Raw genomic sequence first — 25293 nt, forward strand, 5'->3', positions numbered from 1 at the left:
GTCAGAATATTTTCTATTAGTGTCACCAATTTGAACTGCATTGTCTATGATATCGAAATATGAGCGAATCTGATGAATATGCTCTGCTGGAGTAAATTCGTTTAGCTGTTCGTTCTGCATGTATTTACTTCAGATAAAAATATCTATTTACTTCATTATTCTCACTCTTCTTCTTGGTATTCGTGGTGGAAGTTGTTTCTTGACATTTTCAATGAACTGTACATTCTCTTTTGTCTCAACTTCTTTCACTGGCGGTCAGGGTTCTTTGACTCGGTTTGCTTTTCAATGAAATTCACGAACTTTGCAATAAGCTCTTGGTTCGTTATTGAAAGTACATCTGGCTTCTTTTCTTCTTGTTCTATTGACTTTTCAGTTTGAACAGAAGGTTTTATATGGGCTTCGTGGCTTCGCCCTTGCCATGCACCTTAATGTTGTCGCTCTCTGTATTCGCTAATGGAACCTTTCTTTTTCTTACATATATTTTACCATCTTTACTCTGACTTACATAATAGAAAGGATGTTGTATTCCTCTGGCGTCATTTAATATAATAGACTCTCGTTCTGATTTTGACAAGCTCATTTTACATCGGTTAAAGTTTTAATTTAGTTTTTTATCTACAGTCAAATGACTCAGACAAGCCCTACGGACAAGACCAAGGTGTCATAGATGTTGAAGCATTGAAGAAAGAAATTCGTGAGCAAATTTTATCCGAACTGAAGGAACAAAAACAAGAACAAAAGCCAGAGAGACCAAAGAGAAAACTTAGTGAAAAACAACTTGCTGCATTAGCTGCTGGAAGACAAAGAACCCACGTTTGCTGGCAAAAAAGCTAGAGAAGAAGCTGAAGCAAAAGCTAAAGAAGCTGAAGCAAAGAAAGAGTAAATGGTTTATTTTTATCCGAATTAAATGTATAGACAAATACCTTTATCTGTTGCGTTCAGTAGTGAAAACCCTGACGTCAAAATAAAGGGGAACAGAGTAACGTTTAAGTTTCCAACAGACTGGATTGTGAACATAAATGAAGAGAAGTACATTGGCATAACATCTATGTATATAACACGTGCTTTCAGAAAGGTTGACTTTATACTTCAAGTCGAGATAGAAAATGACGAACAGTCTTTAAGCGCCCAAAACATTCACATATACAAATACTTTAAAGACGATACAACATTGTTGCAATGTATGATTTCATTTAATGAGATGTTCGAGAAAAAGTTCAACATTGAAGTACAAACTTTACAGCCTTTACGTGAGTTTCTTGCACAACTGAAAGAAGAAGGTAGTCAGCCACAACTTATAGACTTTCATTATGAATTTAATGAAAATGAAGATGGAACTCATGACTGTCAATTCATTGTATTCTCACCATTCAATGAAGTCGCTAAAAGAAAGAAAAATCCATTACGTATAAGATTTCAAATCTCCGAACCAAGTGATGATTTTAAGAATGTTTTTCAATTATGATGCAATGCTTCCGAGGAAAAATGAATTTTCAAAGATTGTAACACCTGGCATTTGGGATAGAAAGCAAGCAATACTTTACTCTAATATAGCCAAAGGCGTTGAAAATGAGTTCATTGGTCATACAAGAACTTCACCACTTCCTAACCCTAAATACTATAAATTAACTGGCTTCAATCGTGAGTTTTGGATAGACATGTTCTCCACTCATGACCATAAATGTCCAGTGTTCTTACCTCCAGATGGGAAGGACTGTCTCTACATTGAAGCACAACTCTTAAACTCTACCATCGCAGTATTGTAAAATCTACGCTAGCTTTATTTTTATCACGAATGACCTCATTGCTGACAAAAATAAGCCGCTAGCGGCAAGGCGAAGCCCATGACCTCAGAACTTCAACTTACGAATAAAGCTTTTTTAGTCGTTATTGAAAAGTTGAACTTTTCAGCAAAGCAAGGTTGACATGACTTACATAAGTCGAATGCAATCTCTTGACCATCATGAAGTGCTTTGTAAAGTTTCATTAAACTGAACTCAGAGTCTTTGTCATATGTTCCAACAGGTATGTGAATGTTCTTATCTTCATTGTAATAGCATTGTATAGCTTCAGGAAACATTTCATTAGCGGTTAAAGCAATAACATCTTGCTTCACGCCTTTCATTCTGCAGTGAAATGCAACTTCATTTAAATCATTCGTGAGTAAGTCTATGTAGGTCTTCTTTCCACAGAAAATACTTTTATAAGCTAAACTTTGTTTTCCAGGTGTTATTTCTGCAAAGTCGCTATGAAATTGACCAAGGTTCTTTCCTATAAGTTCGCGACCATATCTCTTCTTAAACTCTGCTGCAAGCTTTGGATGTCTTCATTATATAAGTGCATACTGTCGGTATCCTGGTAAAAGATTTGAAGTCCCATGTCCTCTGCAGTACAGAATACTTCATTCATAATACGTTTTGACATAGACAGAATATTAACACCAAGTGGACAGAAGTTAAAGTGTCTGCAAATGCTTTTCGTTAGCTTGAAAATAGTTTTATCTGAACCATCCAAACCTTCGAACTTCACTATATGGTTGTAATTTCTTATAGCATATCTTATAGCATCTTTGTCATTTACTATGGTTATTTTTGACTCAATAGGAGATAGAATAGTTTTGCCATAAATGCTGTTCAGAATGAGTTTTATAATTTCTTGTAAGGGGTTTCCTTCTTTCTTATACTTTAACCTTAACTCAAACAACTTCTTTACTTCATCTCTTATTCTCATATCTCTGTTTCCATCGTAATAGTATCCTTGCAACACTTCACATTTGACACCTTGATATTTTATGAGGTCTTGTAATGTTATATGGTCAACATACATGAGACAGCAAGTGTTTGAACTTCTTGGAACGTTAAGTTCTGGATTTAGTTCAGGGTCGCAAACTATTAAATGAAAGTGTCTGGGTATACCAATCTCTGTTATCTTAATGAGAACAAAGAAGCCAGACATAAACTTTTCACCAATGGGTTCCTTTTGGTCATCATCGAATAAATGTCTCATGAGATACTCTGTGCTTAGCATCTCATCCTTCAATACTTTTGGAATTCCTTCTAAAGTATACAATCTTGCTATAGCTGAAGGATATAATGAAACAGTGTCGAAGTCAGCAATGAGTTTCTTTTTGCTCTTTTGTTTCATGTTATCTGACAACATACATCTTCCACCTTGAATACAGCGTGAAATAAACTCTCTTGGTTTATTTGAGAGGTCATAAAGATTTCCATTCGGGAAGTATACTCTGTTCTCAAACAATTTGTTAGCAATAGAACAAATACTAACGTAGTCATAAACGTTTAAATCAAACTCTTTCAATAAGTCATTGCGGAACTTTACAAAACCTTCTCTTAAAATTCTTACATCTTGTTTGCAGTAAAACGTGCTATATTTTTCTAAGTCGAAGTGGTTTTCATCTATTCTGCAACCTTTGATGGAATCTATGTTCTTCATAAATGTATCTGCATCATGGATAAACTTACATGCTTCAGAAATGACACCAGTTCTGTTGTCATTTGCTAACAAAACACTGCTGTAGTAGTTATATGGAAATACTTCTTTCGGTCCTGTTTGTAAGTTAAACATAGCAGGAAATAGTTTAAGCTTCTTATTTATAACACTGTAAGAGTCTTTTATAATAATTGCCCGTCCTTTATATAAGCCAGTTATTTGCATTGTTCGTGAACCTTTAATGATGGGAGTTCCTTTCACTTCTGTCATGTGTCTTAAGATGAAGTTTATGTCATAACTGAGGTTTGGAAATATATTAAACTCTTGTCAGGAAGTCTTTCCAAAAATTCTGTTGCACAGTTTTGACCCCAAATGCTTTCACTAACTGAACCATCTTCACTGTCATAACAGATGTTAAAAGCTTTATGAAAGCCATCCGTACTACACTCAAAGTCAGCAAAGAAAACGTGCTCAGGTATGAATTTACATTTAGCTTTATTTACTTCTTTTGACTCTGCTTTCTTCTTCAGTTGTACACAATACTTTGGAGCATATGTCAAATCTTTAAATGGTGCAAGGTTCTGTTTATATAAGTCAGTAGTATATGTGAAAAGTTCTCCATAAGAAATAGGTTCGAAATATTTGCACTCCCACAATGTTTTCATAACATCCCATAACGGTGTTGTTCTATCATAACGAACTACATATTTATCTTCTCTCTTTGTATAAATCTTCATCTGTTTCTCAATGTTCATTCCACCACAAGCTTTGAGAATTTCTTTATAGTTTCGAATGAAGTATGTTGTCATTGGTAATCTTTCATTTAGCATGTAGTGGTCTTCAACAAGAAGTAAGTCAATAGTTCTAACAGTTTCGCATTCTTTTGGTATATATCTCTTTATTTCATTATGTCTTGAGTCATTGAAATAACCAATGGTAACATTAAATGATATACCTGTTGCGTCAGAAATTTCTTGTACTTTACTTTGAGGAAAGTCTCTAACACGAATGACTTCTCTCATGTGGTCAATAGTTTCTTCATTTACTCCAGCCTGAATGCAAGCATAAACGAAACAATTGTCCTCTGTCATAAGTGTTGCAGTTCTTTTGTTCAGTTCATTGAAGATTTGGTAGCGTTCAAGATTTATAGGTAATGTGCAAAGATACTTCCAGAACTGACCGCTTCTCTTCTTATAAAACTTCTTTTCACCATTATCTTTCCAAAAGCTTTCTATAAGTGCTGGGTTTCCTGTTTGCTTAAGAGCTTCCAAAATGGCTTTCTGGTCATTTGTCAGTGTGCTTTCATCTCTATATGGTCTCTTTTTTGGTTTGCCTTTCTTTACATCTGACATCGTTAAGCCTTCATATTCTGTTAAATCATACATCTTTATTTCGGTAAGATTCTTTATGTTTGTCAAGAAGAAGTCATAGTGCATTTCAACAATACCTGCGGCATTTGCTTCTATCTCTGATATAAAGTTCTCCTTCAAGAGCTGATGTAGTAATGTTCCAATATTATTGAGGTTTAACGTAGAACATTCATACTTTCCACCAAGTTTATAACATACCATCCATCTCTGTTGGGAGTTTATTTTAATTTTCTCTAAGAGTCTCATGAAAACCTTACCAAAATGTTTGTGTAAGTAGTCTCTGTTTGGTTCATCTAAAGCTTCGATGTTAAAGTCAATGAGTCTATTGCCTGACTTCACATTTCTCTTCCTATTCTCTTCATCTTTCTTTAACCATCTCTCACCTTCTTTTGGTTTGTCGTCAATGGAACGAATGACATCGTTAGCTTTGCGAACTTGTTCTATAGCACTTTTAAACATCTCTCTTCTCTGTTGTTTCAGTGTGTCATCTCTCTTTCGTGTTTCACCAACGTTTGCATTTGTTATGTCAAACATTTCTCTTCTTACTTCATGTGGTACAGCTCTTCTTGTTTCACCAACGTTTGCATTTGTTATGTCAAACATTTCTCTTCTTACTTCATGAGGTACTGAACGTCTATGATATAAGTCAATAGCAATGTCATTTAAAGGAAATGCTCTTGCATGGACTTCGTCCTCGCCGCGTTGCGGCTTTATGAACTCATGAATTCTATCATAACTTATTGCACCATTATAGTCATTGAGGATGTCAGCGAGTGCTTTTTTGTTTGTTGCGTAATGCTTTGCAACATCTATATTAGCTTCTGTAAGAAGTTGTTTTATTTCCGAGTGTTCTAACTTAGACAACTTCCGATACATCTTTAGTAGGAAATAAAAAAATATTTTTTGAAAAAATAAACTTAGAAAAATTATTTCTTTCTATATTTGCCATTCCGAACTTCGAAAAGATGTTTTATACCAGCATAGAATTTTTCTCTAGAGCTTGGTCTTATATTGTTTTCATGACAATATTTTCTATATTCTTCATATAAAGCCTTTTTTTCATACATTTCATAAGGACAATCTAACCAGAATAGTGCATATCCAGTTTCGTTATCTAGGTCTCTATATGTTTCTTCTGTTTGTAGAATTTCGCTTTCTTCTATTTGTAGAATTTCGCTTTCTCTATTTAGTTCTATGACTATATATTGTGGCTTAAAAAGATGTGGGCAAGAAGGGTCTGGCGCTATGTAAAAAGTTAATTTTTCTGTCATCTTTTCTATCGGATAAAAAATATTTTTTGAAAAATTAGATTACATTTTTTTTAAGTTATTTTTCAAAATAATTTAATATTTTTATTTTAATGAAACACATGCAAGATTGCAAGTTCTTTTCATACAATGCTCTCGCTACTGCCATCAAGAATGAGTTCAATGGTTCTGCAAACGTCAATGTTATCTTTAACAAGAAGTTTGTGAAAGAATCTAAGTTTGGTCAGTATGTCAGACCATTAGCTATCGTCATTGACCGCAAACGTTATACTTCACAAGAGTTAGCAGTAGTTTTGAAACAAAAGGGTTTCTTCGTGAATGTCAAAGATACACACTATACTGTCATAAAGAACTCTAACGTTGACTTCTTCAGTATTGCTTTAAATCTTTCCGAACAGAAAGAATATAAGAAGGGTGAAATAAATGTGAAATATTATCCTTCATCTCTGAAGACAATAACGAACAAAGATGTTATACAAAAGTTCTTACCAAAGGTTGAAGAAGCTTCTATTGACATTGACGAAGGAAGTGAAATGGTTGAAGAAATTGACCCTGAAGCTATTTAACCAAAAATATATTTTTGGTGAAGAGGTGAGATGTCACCTGTTTTCTCACCTCATTCTCTCTTCGTTAATGTTGTCGTGACTTCTTCGTTAATGTTGTCGTGACTTCATTCTTCCTCTTTGAAGTTATAAATATTCTGTTATTTTTTCCTTCAGTAATGGTAAGTCTTCTTTGAAGGTAAGTATTGTGCAACCTTTGATGTCATAGTGTGTTTGAGGAAGAGTATTTTTGACAATTTCTTTTATTTGCTCATTCGGTGTCATTGAAATCGGTAAGTTTTCACGATAGAACCAGTTTCTGTCAGATTTATATATTTTAGCAAGGTCGTAAAAGCTTTTGTTGTTTCTTCTGACTAAATGCAACATAACCATATCTTTATCTTCTTCATTCTCCAACTCTTCAGTATAAATCATATACTTATAGTTCTTTTCCTTTCCTTTTGGTACTGAACGCGGTATTCTTTTCTGTATGCTTTTGTCTTTGGATTCAATGACTTCATCTTTTGCTTGAAGTTTCTTTTCCATCTGTTCGCGTTCTGCTTTATATAGTTCATCTAACATCATGAAAATATAACAAGCATAACGAGGTGAAGCCCACATTGCTACAGCATTTACTAAAAGTCTATGAACATAATAACCTTTCAAACCAGGTGCCAAATTCTTGCGATTTTCGTACGGAATCTCTTCCCTCGGTTTTCCGAGGGAAGCAATCATATGAGGAAATTCTTCTAAAAGTTCTTTTGCCTGTTGGTTTTCAAACCAATGATATGCTTGCTTTGTAGAACGAAGAGCGTTCATTATACTTTGCATTTGATACATATCATCTTTGACTGAACGAATGAGTCTCAATTGTTTGTTATACTGTATGTATTCGTATTCTTCATTTATGGCTTCATGAACGATAGCAGTTGTTGTGTTCTCTAATGTTGACATTACTGTCTTTACATTCCGGATAAAAAATAAATAAAAATAAAACTAACTTTATTTTTCTGTGTTAAACACTATTTCTTCACAACATTAAATTTTATCCTGTATGAAATGACTTTAAAAAGATTATTGACTGACTTCGAATACTATCTCATTGACGCACTGACAGACCCTCAAAACTGTGTTGAAAGTTCTTTAAGCTTTAAGATTGAAGGTACGACGCATTTTGTCTTCACTTACGTATTGAAAGAATATGACCGTTATCATAACGAAGTGAATCAAACACTAATAAAAATTTGTAGATAAATTGGTTAACAATGAATATTTTAAACGTGAAGACCCAAACACTGCTGGAAGATGATGAAGAATACAGACAAGTTATTGAAAAAAATAACGCAAGATTAGATGCAATAGAAAAGAAGTTTAATGAATGTCTTACAAACACGTATGAATATCTTATGCAGTGGGAAGCCAGATGGAAATAAATTTACGTCAAATATGCAATTTATAAAATCTTATGTCGACAGGCTACGTAGCACAGTGGTCTAAAGGTGGTGTTATGGAGGGGTCAGGGTCTGTGTTCGAACAGCGACGGGCGCCGTATTTTCTTATTTTCTTTATTTGTCTTGTTTGTCGTGAATAAAAATGTGTCATAAAAGTGCTCTATCTTCCACGGGAATAAATAAAAAATTTACTTTATTTCTTCTTTATTTCTTTGTTCCCGTGGAAGAAGGGTTTTTGCCGTTTTTTCTCAGCCGAAATCAACGATTTTTTATTTTTGGAATCCTTAGCGAATGAGGAATCTTTTCTCTCGTGTGGAAGCTTTGACCTAAAATATTAATTTAGGTGAAGAGGTGAGATGTCACCCGTTTTCTCACCTGTTTTCTCACCCTAGTTATTTTATAAACGTTTTACATGGTAAACGTTATTTTTTTAAATTTTGTGAAACTCAACGGTTTGACAAAGCCCTAAAAATTATTTTACTCAGAATTTTGTTGCTAAATTCAATAAAAAATAATGTTTAGGTGAAGAGGTGAGATGTCACCTGTTTTCTCACCTGTTTTTCACCCTAGTTATTTTATAACGTTTTTACATGAATTGTACGATGTATATTTGAAATCCTAAACAATTTCGTAGCTTCTATTTCTTCGCTGAGGATATCAAAGTTTTAACAATACCGAAGGTTTCTTTATACTTCTTCTTGACGTCAGATAGAAGGAAATCTTCTGCTGTTGGATAGTTTTTTTTGTCAGAAATTCTAACATGTTCATTTTATCTTCTGCTGGCTTTTCTGCTTCTTTCTTTAAGTCAGCATAGTCGTTTCGCATTCTTTCTATCTTTTGACGGAGTAGTTATATTTCCTTAGTGCTGCTTTAACATTTTGAACATTGTGGGTTCATTTTTGCGTTATATTCTGAAACCTTACCTGCTAAAACAACCAAGGCGTCAATGGTTTTCTTTAACTCAACATAGCGGGTCTTATTTGTTCATTCCATACCTTACCTCTTCTATCTTTATCTCTTATCTGCCATACACATTCTGCAACTAACGAAACAAAGTTGTCGTAGGTCTTAAATTCTTCAGATTTATATATGTCAGAAATATTCTTATATACCATGTCGCAATCTTTGTCCATAACCTTATGGTTGCAATGAAAACCAAGGAATTCATAATTTACCTTTCGTATGAACTTCTTTATTTCTACTGAGTCAGTTGCTTTGACTTCAATTTCGTCAAATTCGGGAATGGTTAGTTTTTGATGCTGAATTTCAGGCAATTTGGGCAAATGGTCAATAATGTCCTGCATGTCATAAAGATATTCTTCATTTTCTTCATCTTTCGCACTACAGTCTAAATTACTTGTTAAAAGTTCTTGCTTTATCTTCTGGATTTCTGTTTCGAAAGTAAATGAAGAAGGAATGAAGCTTTTCATTTCTACCAACATTGACGTAGGATTCATGACTAACGAGTTTGGTGAAGTTGTTGTGGACAGAGTCCCGCCGTTCGCGGCTTGAATTGTTGTTGTGCCGATTGTTGAAATCATATCTTTACATACAAAATAAAAAAAATAAATAAAAATAAAACTAACTTTATTTTTTCTATCTTAAGGAAATTCATGAAAATTCAAGAGACCCAAAGGGTCTGAGCCGCTAAGCGGCTGAGGGTGAGAAAAGAGGTGAGAAAACGGGTGAGATGTCACCTCTTCACCTAAATTATATTTTTGGGTCATTTACGCTCATTACGAAGAAGAAGTTTCGACAAAACATTTACGATGAAATCATGACAAAACATTAATATATAAAATTCATGAAAATTCATGAGGTGAGAAAAGAGGTGAGAAAACAGGTGAGATGTCACCTCTTCACCTAAATTATATTTTTGCCAAATAAATGGTTCATTTACTCACAATATTTTTGTACAAAACGACCCCAAACTTTTAACTTCTTTTCTGCAGCTTCTAATGCTATCTTAGCGAGTTCATATTCTCTAAATTCTCTCTTTAAATCTTCTTGTTCCCATTGGTCTAGTTCGTATGGGGAATCTCTATAACCATAACATATCTCACGTTCATGTTCTAATTGTTTTTCACACATTTTTCCAACTTCTTCTTCGAACAAAGGTTTAGCATTCTCCACTGTATCTTCGAGTTCTCTTCATCTAACTTCTCATGAACTTTCTTGTCTATGGAGTCCATAATTTTTTCAACTGCTATTGCAATATTTTGGAGAAGCCCACATGCTATATAGTTTATAAGTCTTGGGTCTACATACGTTCCTAACCTGTTTATTTCATCAGAATTCCTGCATGAATTTTGTATAAAAGCAACCGTCGAATTCCGGCGGTTGCTATATTCTTCACAAAATGCCTTATAATACTCTTCCCAGGACTTATTTTCCAACAACTTCTAAAGTTTCCTAAACTGTGACACATATTTGTTGCATTAATGTAACCATCCTTGTTCTACGAAGACTTCAATACCGTTATAAGTGCCTTTTGTGAATGTTTCACCATTAGATTTGTTCGTGAATGTTTTTGCTTCGACTGACATTTCTGTTCTTACATACAAAATAAAAAAATAAAAAAAATAAAACTAACATTATTTTTGGTCTTTTGTGAAAATTCACGAAAATTCATGAGGTGAGAAAACAGGTGAAAAAACGGGTGACATCTCACCTCTTCACCTAAACATTATTTTTGGTGTAAATTTATGACAAAAATAAATGGTACCATTAATAATACATGACTGTTCTCATTCATGTCTGATTTACATCTAATGAAAAAGTTTAGAAGAATTTTCTTATTCTTTCTGGCATATTTTTGTCTTTCCAGTACTCCCGCTCTAATGGTCCCAGATGTGTTGGCTTCGACTCTCTCAAGTTCTTAGATGGTATAACATCTTCAACGCCTCCTTCATATCTTACTTTATAAGTGTCATCGTTTGTGTTATAGCCAAGTATTTCAATAACCACTCCTCGCTTTGCTTCGTCAATGGTTTCAGCAAGTTTGCCATTACTACTTTCGACTAATTTATGTCGAGGGTAAAATGCTATGGAGTCGTCAGCAGCTTTTATAAGATATCCATTACCTTGCGTAGAGTCTACGATATAATAATTTCGACTTAACCTTAAACGTTTCTTTGTCAACGGTTTGTCGTCAAGAACTACACGAACTTTTGTACCAGGAATGAGAGTAAATTGTGTTGAATTTCTGATATTTTGTGTTTGACTTCGTTTCTTTGTATATACTTTTCTTCTTGTTGTTGTGTCATTGAATTTGGTGTATGTCCTGTTGTAGAATGTGTTGAGGAATTGTAAACTTCGATGAAATGTTTCATTGTTTCTTCGGTAAAGTCTCGCTCTTGATTAAATCTCTGAGAGTCTTATGAAGCGGTTAATGATACCGAGTATGTTATGGTTATGGTCTTCAGTAGTGTAGTGAGTTATGTTATGCTTAATGAGAAATTCTGTGATTTCGTTGCTGAGGTATGCACCGTCTTGGTCTGATGTTAAAATACTTGGGCTATGTTCTGCTACAAACTTTTGTAAAACTCTTAACACTTCACGAGTTCCTTTATTTTTCATTATATACGCAAAAGCTTTACGAGTGTTAACATTAATGAAGATGAGGAATGGGTTATGTCCTCCTTTTCTGCTTTGAATGAGAGTGTCAAATTGGTATGCGTCAGGCGTGTTGGAGTAAATTGGTAAAAAGTAGTCGTAAGGGTTTATTTTTGTTTGATGTACAACATTTTTGTCAAAGAACCTTTTCACTTCAGCTCTGTTAGTAAATCCCCAACTCTTTGCAGCTTCATTGAACTTCTTAAATGACCTCCATGGATGTTGTTCGAATACTTCTTTCAAGCTCATTTATGTAAAGTTAAAGATTTTATTCTAGGCTCAAGCGCGTTCATTGAACGCGGTACCATGCGAATATAGTCACAAATGGTGGCATATAATCTTCACCCGAGCCTGTTGGATTTGTTGTGAAAGTGTGTGAATGATTTCCTGTGGTTCCACAGAAAATACCTGTGCTTGAATCTACTGGGTCACTTGAAATATCATATCTATGCATTCCCTGTCTATCCGAACCTGCTGCAAGATTTGTATAACCTCTTTTTGTTATTGAATGTGAATGACTACCTGTTGTGTTTGTAGTTCCTGTATGAGTGTGCGGTGGAAGGTTTGCTTCTTTAATTTTCTTCGAACACCTGTTTGCTTTGAAGAGTTCGCACAGTATAAGAATTTATCTACAATCTGCTCCACGTACCGAAACCCAGAACTGTTGCTGGATTTATTGAGTTCATTGACGTATAAATAGAGCCTGCAGGATATAATGTTTGAAGTATTTCAGTCTTTAATGTTTGAAGCTCTGTTTTGTCAGCCTTCTTGTCATATAAATCTTGAGCAGTGAATTTAATATTATATTCATCCTTCATGACATAAACATCTTTACATCTAATGTTTCTCATCGTCGTTATGTCGTCATCCGATGTTAAACCTTGTGGAAAGTTAGGAGGTTTACAATATAATGCATCCCCACCAGTTTCTTCAACCGTTCCTTCAATACTTTCTATAGCAACAGTTGTAAAACTTGTATGTGTATGGTTCTTGTCAGCTTTACTGTCTAACATTGCTGGTAGTTCATGGGTTTCAAAGTTTCTGGCATGACCTTCAATGTTCATACATTTACTATTTAAGGAGTTTAGTGTATCTTTTACGCTTGTACTTGGATTCTCTAAAGGTGCACTTGAACCAAGGGTATAGTTCAATATTATGTCGTCTGCTCTAACAGTAGTGAAGAATTTATGTGTATGGTTCTTGTCGGCTTTACTGTCTAATGTAGCTTGAAGTTCATTTATATCGGAGATGTTGTGTTTATGAGATTTCAAAACTTTGTTCATTGCTTCGAGTTCAACTTTGTCAGCTTTACTTTTAATAGCATCTTCAAACGTTATTTTTGACTTAACTCTCAAAGTAAATCTTGGTTCAACTAATACACCTTTAACAGAGAAAGTAGAGGCATAAATTTCATCGTTATAACTAAATGCTTCTGGTGCTTTACCCGTGTCATACTGTACAGTACAGCTTATGTCATAACCTTTAGCACGAATGTATTTATATCTTCTTTCATTGGGGTCTTCCGTCTTCACTTCTTCAGTTCGTGTTAAATATCCATGGTAGTCCGTTATAATCTGTTCGTCTGAAGTTATATAATGAACGTGGTTTTTATCTGCTTTTTCGGCTAATTTCTCTTCTATCTCATTTATTTCAAGTTCATGCCTACCACCACCTCCCGAAGAAGTATTTTTCTTCAGCTCTTGAAGAACGTCCACTTCGCCATCTTTGGTGTCAATAATGAGACTTTGTGTTAAAACCTTTCCTGTCTTAATGGATGTTTGTAAAACTTCTTCTTCACCGTGTTCGGGGTCATGGTCGTCATCATATCTTGTGAAATCAGAGATGTTGTCAAACATTAAGCATATCTGTCTCAAAAGTTCTGCTATTTGAAACTGGAACGAAAGATATACAGAACTTTCATCATCTCCTAAAGTCAAGTCTGCTTTCTTAAGTATTTCTTGAATGTATGCAATGAGAACAGAGTACCTTGGAAAATATTCGAACAATATTTCATTAGCTGTTGGTTTTGGTGGTTCTTTTGGAGTTTCTGTTGTTTCAGTTCCTTCTGTAGGTTCTGTTGGAGTTTCTGCATCTCTTGACTTCAATGCTCTTGCTCTCAAAGACCTAAATGTTAGAGCACCGGGTTTTACAAAGGACTTTATAAATGCTTTAATAGTTCCTGGTAAGTTATTGTTAGCATTAAGTAAGTTCCTTATGCTTCCATCATGTACGTCCATAGCACTATGTAAAAAATCTATACTTTTCTTGTAGTCAGCAATAGACTGACTGTGATTTTTTAAAGATTTGTCAATACCTTTAAGCCAATCTTCATGCATGTCTGATACTGAGCCAAGAATATCATTTGCTTCCTTTAGTGTATTTTGTGCTTGTCGTAAAGTATCCAATCCCGTACGTGCATTGTTTGCTATACGTCTTACAGTATCTATTTGACTCCTTGTTTCTTGCATCCAACCAGATAAAGTTTTAATAGTATCCGAACCATTTGAAATGAAGTTCAAAGCATTTTTAACGTCATTTAAAGCTTCTTCACCAAGTACAGCCCATATCTTTCCGATTTGGTATTGAAGAACTCCATATGAAGCAGCTGTTAAACCAGTATTTATAAGGTCCCATATCCATGATTTAGCAGTTTTTCCATCCTTTCCATCCTTTCCATCCAAACCGTTTTCGCCTTGAGGTCCTTGTATTCCTTGAGGTCCTTGTATTCCTTGTGGTCCGGTGTCACCCTTCTCTCCTTTCAGTTCATCTTTATGTTCGTTATAATATTCTAATGTCATAAGGTGTACATCATTACTGCTACCAGCAACGCCGAGAATTTGTTTCTCATTCATGACTAAATTCTTTAGGCATTTAATGTTGTCGTCAAATCGAAAGCTCTTTAACAATTCAATGAGAACATTTAATACTTTCACTAATGAGGCATCTACTGTAGAATTTATATATTGCACCGTTCCATCATTTATAATAGGAACTTTGCTTGTTGTAATGAATGGGTCATAAGTGTTAAAAGTATCGAAATCAATGACTTTTTTAGTTTTTCCATCGTCAATGACTAAATCATTGCCTTCAATGGTTAAAGTTGAGTTTTCGTTTACTAGTTCATGTGCTCTTCTTGCTTCATTTGTTTCATACGCATATGCAGCAATAGTCATATTTTAATGAGAATAAAATGTTGTTCTATTTGCAAAGTACAGACCCAAACGAATACGGAATAGTAAAGCTACAAACAAACTTAGGTCTTCAGAATGAAGCGCTTGCTTTCAGAGTTGTTGACTTCAATACTATCGCAACTTTTGTCATAACAGATGAAACAGATTTCATGGAGTTTGAAATAGATGGAAAGAAGCATGAAATAAGATTTCACAATAATGTAGAATATAAGATGGAAACATTAGCTGGAGTGTTAAATGCGCTCATAAATACTACAATAAACAAGGAGAACGAAGAAAACTTAATGAATGTTAAACTTATTGCAGGAGTTTTGAAGTTCAGTTATGCGAAGGAGTTTAAGATAACACGAATGAGTCATAGAGTTCAATTGCTTCTGGGTGCATACCATATGACATTTCCTTTGAAAAGTTTTGACAAAACGATTGAGATGAAATCTGTTCCATACGTATGTTATGGTAATTGTTTGTACATTGAGTCAAAAATAGCTAATGTCACAGGTATTTCAGGAGTTAATAGTAAAGGTTCAGTAGAATATAAGTCTTTCTGTTATGAAGTAAATTCAATGTTCATTCCAAACGTTCCTGTCATAGCAACTCATTTAGGTAAATGGGTTCGCATTAGTCCTCATAATTTGAAAGACATGCAATTCAGACTAGTTGACTTTCAGGCGAGCCTGTAGAACTGAAGGCACCAGTGCGAATGACTGTTGAAGTAGACTTTTTAGAAAATATTAAATGCAACAGCTTACAAGAGAACTCAGAGCTAAAAATATAAAGTATGAATGTTATGTATTAGGTCATGAACTTTGGTTGTTGCTGTTTGATGAAACAAATGAGTTAGTTATGTCAGTCAAGAGAACAGAAAAAGGCGTCAAAGGCGCCGAGCGCAAAGCGCTATATTGTGTTAGTGAAAACTGCACCAAGTCAATAAGATTAGGTTTGCATTATGAAGATGAGTTCGATACTGTTGAAGAAGTTTTGGATAGATATTACAAATTGCTTTAATTTACTAAAACATATTTCAAGCAAAGTTTATATTCTGTTGAAAGTTTTGTATATTCATTCGAATATTTATACTTAAACTCAACTCCTGTAGTTCCTGGTGTTTCAATGATGCGGATGTTACCTATTTTCATGAATGGTGGCGTTTGACCACAGCATTCGATTTCAGGGTCGAGATAGTCAATGACACATTGTTTCCCTGTTATTCGTGATATAACATTTTCAAGGTCCTCCTTTGTTAGAATTATTTGGTTCTTACTTATAAGATTTGTCAAAAGCTTCTTATCGTCTTTGAGTAAAATTGTTTGGTATAACTGAAGAAGGTAATGGTCTACGTTATCTGAAGGATTTGTTTGAACATTTGTGTAAGGGTTGTCGTTGGCTTCTCTTGAAAGAATTTGGTCCAGTGGTGGATACTCTAACTTAACATCTGATGTAGCGTTAGCGTTTGAAGCTGAGTTTAAATTCACGGATTTCAGTTCTGGTTCTTTTTCTTTCAAACACTCCGAACTATAGTTCTTTATGACAATATTGTTTGTCGTTCGTGAGTCAACATTTGATGTTGGTTCAATTGGAACATTAACGGCACCAGCTAAGATGGATTTGCTTCTCATTTCATATAGAATAAAAACCTTTTATATGTATGAAATGAACAATATACTCGACAAGGGTTTGAATGTAAAGCTAACGAATGAAAATATTGTTGAATTCACTGAGACAGGTGCTGTGTATAAAGATGTAGAACTACTGAACAAAAGAGCTAAGGGAAGAAGCAGGAACATGAACAAAGGGTGGAAGCCTATAAAAATTTATGTCAATGATGGCTCAGGAGGTTCAAACATAAAGTATGCAGAAAGTTATAGAGTTTATGCTCTCAAAGGTGAAAAGCCTTCATTTAAGAACAGCTATTCTAACGCATATCCTCAAAAGTTAACGGATGGGGAAGTGGATGATATGAATGACAGCAAAAATATTAACAGAAATGGCGACAGAGATGCATGGAATTTGTTTACCATCAGTCAATTGAAGGTTAAACTTTAAAACAATGTTGGTCGTTCCCATGGAATATTTTTGACTTTAATGGTATTAGTCATGATATGAATCTCAAGGTATGAACGAGGAGAGATGAGAGACTTATATGCTTCCCAAATTTCTTCAAAAGGTAATGTTATACCTGACTGTTTCCAAATGAGTTCAATATCATAACGTGAGAAACCTTGAAAGATAACGAAGTCAGTTATGAGACGTTTTATGTTTAAAGCTAAAAACCTCCATGTTTGCATAAGTATTGCTACAGTTAAGTGGTAATGTCTGACTTTAGTAATGATGTTAGCTAATGGTGAGTCAGGCTTTGACACTAAACCTTTTCCGGCGAAGTCGTCGCAAACGAGCAGAGTGTTTGAAGGATACTTTTTGAAGGGGTATTTTGAAAGTTTTGATAGAATGTAGTTTGTAAGTCGTTTCATATCGTAAACTCCTGAGTACTGACGTAAGTGGTGTTTGTCAATAATTCTTTCCATCTCCTCAGAAGTCTTTTGCATTCCTGACTGTATAAATTCAACGATGGCATAATATTTCCTCTTACGTCGAATGTAACGTTGAAGAAATTCAATGAGTTCACTGTCTGGAACTTTAACGACAGAGGCTTGAACTTTTGACATAAATGTTTTCGCTGTTGAGTCCATAGAGTCTGAAGTTGCTGATATAATGATTTGGTCATAGTAAGAGTCGTTTCCTAAACGCTCTGTTATGAGTATATGACGAATGAGGTTAAATGTCTTACCTGACCCCATCTTTCCACAATAGAAATACACACCATTTGAACAGAACTCATAGTCCTTACTGAAAGGAAGAATGAGAGAAGAGTTAAGTTTGTCTGTAGTTTCATTCATGTCTTCATCTACGTCATGTATTAAATGCTTCATTTTATCTCCATTAAAAATGCAAGTCAGAAATATTCAGAACATAGCACCGAGTCTAACTGACAAGAGTATAAAGATATACTATGAACACGTTATGATGAAACCAACCAAAATTCAAGAAAGTCAGTATACTTATGAATATCCAAGACACTGGGTAGAGTATGTAGGAGGTGAGAAAGCTATTGAAATAAGACAAGTTAGAAGTATTCCAGCAGGAAGGACAATATTATTGAAGAACTTTAATGTTTTGAGATATAATGATGAGACAAAGAAGCAAGATAGTTTTCCTATTGCTGTGTATGTGAACCTAGACACAGGAGATGACATGAAAGTTTTTAACACAAAGCTTCAAACGGTATTGAAAGAACAACTGACTGCGGAAGGACACCCATTACCTTCAGAAGTTACCATAGCGTATAATTTTGAAACAAACTCAATAGATTTTAAAGTCATCTCTGCAAAGAAGTCAGGTTTTACATTTAATGAAGCAGATGTATATTCGAATGAAAACTTCAAAGCTATTGCATGGTTAGATAATGACGATTGCTTTAAGAAAATATTTAAATTCAGTGACTCAACGATGTCAATAGATGACCTTCGTGGAATGTTACCATCGACGTTTACAGTTGAAGGTTCAGCAGGATTGCTTACAAGATTGTCAATTGGTGGTATTTGGTCTCGTGAGAACATTGTTATAAAATCCAGTATAAGTGAATTTGCTGAAGAATCTATATTATGTCTTTCAAACTATATGTATTCGCCGCCGAAGCATTATAGTATAACAAACTTTGTCAGTAAGTTTAACATAAGACTTGTCGAACCTTCTTCAATGAAAGATGTTGTGCTACCTAAAGATGGAAAGGATGGACTCATTATTGAAATGATTTTAATAGCATATTAAATGAGCTTGTTTTTAAAGGTCATTCATGATGAAATAACTGTTGTAGAAGATGTTAGCAATTGTTCAGACATTTTGAAGCGTATAGATGATATAAGAAAGAAGTTTATGAATGAGAATGTTTATGTTTCATTGACTTTCTCCAGTAACGAGAACTTTTATGAGATAATATTGAAGAGAGATGATTTTAATATGGTGTAAATGGTAGCTTGGGCAGCTTTAGGCGCAATGGGAACAAAAGCATTAGCATTTGGAGCAAAAGCACTTGGGGCTTATGACGCAGTAAATAAAATGAGTGGAGGAAGAGTTTCGAAGACATTAGATGCAAATAAAGGAAAGATTGGAGGCTGGGTTGCAAAGAAGTTAAGATTAAATAAAATAGGGCTCATAAATAAAGCATCCAATTTGGTTGCGACTGAGTCAGAAAATGCTTTAGGAAAGGACGATGAGTTTGCAAAACACGCAAAAGACTTTAATGACCAGATGAAAGGTGAAACAATGCATTTAAATAGAGTCGATGGAACTCTTCCTCCACCAGTAGTTCTTCCGTATGGTCCCTATGGAATGTATGGAAACCCTTACGAAAGACCATTTGACCCATTGACTGGTGGAAGTAACTGGTATCATTACGGACGAAGAAGAAAGACAGTTAAGCTGGAGACAGACGTGAAGAAAGCAACTAAAAAGAAACCAAGGAAGAGAGTTATAAAGTAATGAATTCAAGTGGGTGAAAAAACAGGTGAAAAAAGAGGTGACATCTCACCACTTCACCTAAATTTATTTTTGTGCTATGTTTTCATACGTGTGAGGGTGGTGATATCATTAATTTTTTATTTATTCTGAAAATTTTTATTTGGATGTAAATGACAGAACAAAAGCAACTCATACAAATCGAAAAATATAACAAACATACATTTAAACATTTATTCTTCCTTCCTGAGCATAACATGTTCTTTACACTTCATCCTAGACCAGTTGACTTTTCATTGACTGTGTATAAAGATTGTCATGGTAGTTTTTATAAAAACTTATGATGATGAAGGTAAGTTAACAAGACTATGCATTTCAAAACTTGAGAAACTTTATGACTTCAAGTATGACTACAATAGAGTTAACATTGACGATGAAGATATAGAAGAAAATTTATGAGAACGTTTATTTTTTCATTAGTGAGTTCGTTAGTGAGGTGAAATGGTTGGCGGCTTTGTAAATATTTAAGGTTAAGTTAGTTTTTGCGTTCATGTTGTAAAATGTACGTTAACGGTTTTGTCAAGTGTCAAATTCACAAGTATTGGGTAAGGTGGAACGCAGTGCCGCCGTACCCAAGACTGGTGTACTAACTACTTTATATATATGTAACTTGTTTATTTCTATTCGCAGTATTCAGGTTTGTGCTAAACACACCTTTGGACACCCTATATTAATCATAACGTTATTAATTAAATTTGTTTTGTTTTTTACTTTATCAGTGTTCTAGCATTGTTACTCTAGAATATCGAAACTCTTACAATCGGACATATGTTATTAACTGTTCGGGGGATTCAAAAGGAGAAGTTTTTATTCCTAAAAACGTTTCTGGTTTTTCTGGCCATGGTTTATGGGATTCTGTATTTGAGAATTGTAGAGATTTAATTACATCAGTTACGTTCGAAGAAAATATCCAAAGTGAATTTATTACCAGATATTGTTTTTATAACTCAAGTATTGAATCTGCAAATATCAGTGGGTGCAAAAATCTAATGTCGCTTGGTGTAAATGCGTTTGGAAAATGTAAATACTTGAAATCAGTTATACTCCCTCCAAATATTTATAGAATAGAAATGAATTGTTTTGCTAACGATTACAATTTAACATCCATCGATTTACCAGATTCTTTAGTTTTTATAGAATGCCATGCATTTGAACAAAGTGGTTTAGAAATTATTAATATTTCACCTAATTCTAAATTAGAAGCATTAGATTATAGTTGTTTTGAAGGAACAAAACTTTCTTCAATTTTTATTCCGAAGTTTGTAAGACCATTTGAGACAAGAGTTTTTGATGATTGTATATTTTTAGAAAATATAACAGTTGATCCAGAAAATAAAAATTATAAAAGTGATTCTAAATCAGTTTATAGAGGAACAGATAATTCTACATTATTTAAAGTTGTTAGCAGATATTTAGGTGAATATATTGTTGCGAAACATGTTACAAAAATTTCATATAATTGTTTTTCATATTGTGTAAATATATCATCAATTCAACTTCATAATGAATTAACATCTATTGAAGAGTATGGGATATCTAAATGTACATCATTGAAAAGTATAATAATTAAAGGAAATATTTCTAAATTAAATAACGGAATATTTGCACATTGTTCATCATTGCCAAATATTATAATCCCAGAAATAATAACTGATATTGGTAAATACGCATTTTATAATTGCACATCATTAACAAATATTACAATTCCAAAATCAGTGACAAAAATTGATTCTAATACATTCAGTTATTGCATATCATTAACAAACTTTACAATTCCTGAAACGATAACAGATGTTGGAGAATATGCATTTAAAAATTGCACATTATTAACAAATATTACAATTCCAAAATCAGTATCAAAAATTGATTCTGAAACATTCAGTTATTGCATATCATTAACAAATTTTACAATTCCTGAAACGATAATTGAAATTGGATCTGATGCATTCAGTTCTTGCACATCATTAGTCAATATTGTTTTTCATGAGAAACTAACAAGGATTGGACCTTATGCGTTTGGTGGTTGCACATCATTAACAAATGTTTCAATTCCCGAGTCAATAAACCATATTACAGATGGTTTATTTCATCATTGCAATTCATTAACAAGTTTTATAATTCCAAATAATGTAAAGCATATTGGACGTGGTGCATTTGCCAATTGTAGATCGCTAACAACTATTTCAATTCCAGAGAATGTAACATATATTGGAGATTACGTATTTGGAAATTGCATACCGTTAGCAAGTATAATAATTCCAGGAAGTATTTCGAATATTGAATTTTATGCATTTAAAAATTGTACAAATCTCAAAAGTATATATTTCCGAAATATATCTAATTTCATCAGATTTGATCGAGGTGTATTTTCTGATATTCCAAATCCGATGAATATTTATATTCCTGGAAATTTTAATCTTATTGATCTTTTTGAAAGAAATATATTCCCAAACAGAAGTCATTTATTTGTTACAAGTCAAACAAGATTATCACAATTATGTAAAATTCTCTTTGGTGAAAAGTCTGTTTATGTTCATATGCAAGAAATGACTCATATTCAAGATAATATAACAAACAAAGTCATCGAATTCATAGCGATTGATATCATATATCAAAAAACAAAGCATAAATGTGTTTATGATAAAACACATTCGTTATTTCTTTCGAATACATTTGCATGTCTTAACAGAGGTAAATAAATAAAATGATAATATATTTTTTATTCATGAGTTTTAATTTTTATTGATAAGATCTGAAGAACCAGTTTGTGAGCATAATTGATTCTGATTTTACAGTTGGATCGTTCATAAATATGTCAGGATGAGATTTGTAGAATTGATATAAAATATCGATTATTTCAATCAAATCATTCATAGTAAAATAGAATTCATAATCATTTCCAAAAACAGAAGGTGTTTCGTTGACATATTTGATCAAAACTGAAAGAACTTCAGGATAAATTTGTTCACAATTCTGAGAGTTCAAAAGTTCTGTGCATATTTTAGAAATGTACATGTTCAAATGTGTTTTTTCAACATCAAACTTTTTGAGAATTGATTTAGTTGATTCTAAATTTTCGTTATATTTTGCTAACAAAAGTTCACAATCGATTTCTGTCGATATATCGATACCAAGGAATTTCATCTTGCTGTACAATTCGATTAAATCACTGTTGTTTTCATTTGGACCTTCGTTGTAAATCAATGAACAAATTAACAAAGAAATACATTCATAAAGATTTTTGTTGTATCCAAAATCTGGGATGAGTTCAGTAAACATATGTAAAAACTCTCGAATTAAACCATTAAACATTGCATTGTTTCTCATTGAGCATGTAAACAACAAATTAGTTGTGTGTTGAATAGATTTGATACTATAATTTCTTTGTTCTAATGATTCAAATATCTTATTATGAATATAATTAACATCAATAGAATCTGGAAGAATATTATTAGTCATTGCATAAATGATCAAATCAAAAATAGTAGAATTACTTTGAAGTTGATCAATAGGAGTTATTACGTCATCGGATGATGAAACAAGTGGTATTAATTTATCAATAGGAAGATTTGCTTTGATTTCATCAATATTATAAAAGTTCTTCAAAATGAATTGTTTCGAATCTCCAATGAATTGTTTTGGATCTCCAATATATTGTTTGCAAAACTCTGAGATCACATTGTAGATATTATGATCAATAACTTCGAGTTTTGAAAGATAATCAGAAAACATCGTAAGATTGATGAATAAAGATGATTCATATAATGATTTTGTTTGTAACAAAATCAAAATATCACATAACATATCATACCATACTGTATCCAAATGATTTCTTTTGGAAATTATAAAATTATAGATTGTGCACATGAAATTAATACAAAATTGAACAAAATAGAAAGTATTAAAATCACTTTCATAAGAAGAGAATTCATCAATGATGAATCTGCTCTTAACAAGTAATAAATTAATCAAATTATTTTCAAAATCAGTTGTTAAATTATCATCATGATTTGTTTCAATCAAGATAGAGATATAAATACTAGTAATTATGTTGCAAAATTCAAGAATATTGAAATCTTCTGATTCACTTTTTATCTTTTGCAAATCATATTGTTCGAGCATTTGAACAATTTTGACTTTCGTTTCTGTATCTAAAAAATGATCTCTAATAGAAAGATTCAATAGATAAAGTGGTGCTAAAGATTTTGGTTCATTTTGGAAAATCTCAATAATTTGATTAATTATTAGATTGTAATCATTTACATTCAACATTTTAATGGCATTTGAAAGGAAAACTAATGAATATTGGAAAAATTCTGGATATTCAAAACAGAAGATAATGATATCAGTGTAAACATCTAAAGTTTTGTACTTACTAATTGTTTCTAGCCATGAAAAGAACATTTGCCATTTATAATAATCGTTCATTTCTTTACTTACGTCAAATGTTTTTGAAATAATTCCATTTAAATCAATTGTTTCTATATCAGAAAATCCTTGAATATTAAATGCATATGAAATTAATCCAAAAATCCTAAAGATATTGTAGTTTTGATCTAAATCATTTCCTTCAATGATTTTGTCAATGATTTCAACAGTTGCTGAAATTTTGTCAGAAAAATAATTCAAAATTTTGAAATTTGAAAGAATGATATCAATTTGGTCAATTTCGCAATTAAAAAGCAAATTAACAAGGAAGTCTACCAAAATAAGTATTAATTCATCAGATACAGTAATAATCTCGCCAGTTTGTGATTCTTTTAATGAATAAACTTTGTTCCATTTGATACTTGAAATAAATGCAGGGAAAATCTTGTTATAATCCAAAACAGAGATTTGATTAAGATCAAATGGAAAGTTACTGATTTCATCTACTAATAAATAATGCTTTGATTCATTAATAAAAATATTAAAAATAAAATCTGTCAAAATTTTGGAATCATACAAATAAAAGGATCTTGAAATCAATGGAGATACAGATTCTGACAATTGTTTGTTTCTATCGGTTGATTTATTATCATTATTGAAATATAATAGAATTTTTGATAATGTATAATAGCAACGGTTAAGATACTGTGGTTCAGATCGATTTAGTATTTCTTGGTTTAATAAAACCACTTTTTCAAATAATAAATTTGCATTTTCATCTGTACATGGATTTGAAGCCATAATCAAAGGCTTAAGTCTGTTGTATCTTTGGTTTAATGTATTTGTGTCTATGTTTATATCTATATATGAAAGCAATTCAAAAGGAGTTTCACATTTTACGAAATTTTGTTTCTCGTAATGCATTAAAAGTTCCTCAATTAAGCAAATTTTGAATCTTTTCCCTAATTCCGCATTCTCAATCTTAAAATTCGGCGGAATAAATTTAAGAATTGTTGCAATTATTTGAGTTCTTAGATTTTCTACCTTAAAGCCACTGGATTGAATGTAGTCAATGACCTTACGGTTAAACAAGAGCATATAAGATTCCATGATCAAATTTGAAATTCCAGATTGAAAAATCTCTATTGCTGAACTTTGTACCTTCTTGAAAGTTTTTTCATCGAGTGCTCCTTGCAATGCTAATAATATGTTGTATACATAAAATGGTTTTATTTGTTGTTCGGTTTGCATTCTTTGAGAAAAAATGAAATAAAATTTTACTTCACAAATTTTAAAGGAAAATCTCTTGGAAAAAATCCAAATTGAGAAATTATTTTCTCATGAATGATGATGCAGCAGTTTTCAAGTCAATTCGTGTGAAATCGATTATTTGCGAGTGAAAAATAGTTGTTTTACAATTCTTCATAAAAATTGAGAACTTTACAAAAAAACTTTATCAAGAATTT

The 25293-nt window shown here is 32.8% G+C and overlaps 10 protein-coding genes and 4 pseudogenes across 14 annotated transcripts, besides 1 other annotated feature; 4 read left to right on the forward strand and 10 right to left on the reverse strand.

Moving 5' to 3' along the window:
- Positions 1-20051: part of a mobile genetic element that runs on past the window's edge.
- On the forward strand, positions 1470-1766 carry TVAGG3_0990260 (uncharacterized protein; the record flags this gene model as incomplete). The annotated part of the gene is made up of 1 exon (XM_051254128.1): positions 1470-1766. The coding sequence occupies one exon, from the start codon at positions 1470-1472 to the stop codon at positions 1764-1766; it is 297 nt and encodes a 98-aa protein (XP_051079702.1).
- TVAGG3_0990270 (organellar and viral DNA polymerase type B) lies at positions 2627-3453 on the reverse strand (the record flags this gene model as incomplete). Its single annotated transcript, XM_051254129.1, has 1 exon — positions 2627-3453. A coding segment is annotated over one exon (827 nt), but the record flags the coding sequence as incomplete, so codon positions are not given.
- Positions 3595-4541, reverse strand: TVAGG3_0990280 (annotated as a pseudogene). Its single transcript has one exon. A coding segment is annotated over exon 1 (947 nt).
- Positions 4856-5423, reverse strand: TVAGG3_0990290 (organellar and viral DNA polymerase type B; the record flags this gene model as incomplete). The annotated part of the gene is made up of 1 exon (XM_051254130.1): positions 4856-5423. A coding segment is annotated over one exon (568 nt), but the record flags the coding sequence as incomplete, so codon positions are not given.
- On the reverse strand, positions 6846-7449 carry TVAGG3_0990300 (KilA, N-terminal/APSES-type HTH, DNA-binding family; the record flags this gene model as incomplete). Its single annotated transcript, XM_051254131.1, has 1 exon — positions 6846-7449. A coding segment is annotated over one exon (604 nt), but the record flags the coding sequence as incomplete, so codon positions are not given.
- TVAGG3_0990310 lies at positions 8658-9622 on the reverse strand (annotated as a pseudogene). Its single transcript has one exon. A coding segment is annotated over exon 1 (965 nt).
- On the reverse strand, positions 10863-11945 carry TVAGG3_0990320 (annotated as a pseudogene). Its single transcript has one exon. A coding segment is annotated over exon 1 (1083 nt).
- TVAGG3_0990330 lies at positions 11986-12760 on the reverse strand (annotated as a pseudogene). The gene has a single exon. A coding segment is annotated over exon 1 (775 nt).
- TVAGG3_0990340 (organellar and viral DNA polymerase type B) lies at positions 13120-14164 on the reverse strand (the record flags this gene model as incomplete). The annotated part of the gene is made up of 1 exon (XM_051254132.1): positions 13120-14164. A coding segment is annotated over one exon (1045 nt), but the record flags the coding sequence as incomplete, so codon positions are not given.
- TVAGG3_0990350 (organellar and viral DNA polymerase type B) lies at positions 14653-14869 on the reverse strand (the record flags this gene model as incomplete). Its single annotated transcript, XM_051254133.1, has 1 exon — positions 14653-14869. A coding segment is annotated over one exon (217 nt), but the record flags the coding sequence as incomplete, so codon positions are not given.
- Positions 17831-18464, forward strand: TVAGG3_0990360 (uncharacterized protein; the record flags this gene model as incomplete). The annotated part of the gene is made up of 1 exon (XM_051254134.1): positions 17831-18464. A coding segment is annotated over one exon (634 nt), but the record flags the coding sequence as incomplete, so codon positions are not given.
- Positions 18911-19375, forward strand: TVAGG3_0990370 (protein of unknown function, DUF4107 family; the record flags this gene model as incomplete). The annotated part of the gene is made up of 1 exon (XM_001321247.2): positions 18911-19375. A coding segment is annotated over one exon (465 nt), but the record flags the coding sequence as incomplete, so codon positions are not given.
- Positions 20052-20448: 397 nt separating the features above from the next.
- Positions 20449-22158, forward strand: TVAGG3_0990380 (surface antigen family; the record flags this gene model as incomplete). Its single annotated transcript, XM_001325793.1, has 1 exon — positions 20449-22158. The coding sequence occupies one exon, from the start codon at positions 20449-20451 to the stop codon at positions 22156-22158; it is 1710 nt and encodes a 569-aa protein (XP_001325828.1).
- Positions 22159-22198: 40 nt separating this feature from the next.
- On the reverse strand, positions 22199-25078 carry TVAGG3_0990390 (uncharacterized protein; the record flags this gene model as incomplete). The annotated part of the gene is made up of 1 exon (XM_001325794.1): positions 22199-25078. One exon carries the CDS (start codon positions 25076-25078, stop codon positions 22199-22201), a length of 2880 nt encoding a protein of 959 aa, XP_001325829.1.
- Between the last annotated feature and the right edge of the window lie 215 nt (positions 25079-25293).

The sequence above is a fragment of the Trichomonas vaginalis genome, chromosome I (genome assembly GCF_026262505.1).
Source record: "Trichomonas vaginalis G3 chromosome I, whole genome shotgun sequence".
Classification (NCBI taxonomy): Eukaryota; Parabasalia; order Trichomonadida; family Trichomonadidae; genus Trichomonas; species Trichomonas vaginalis.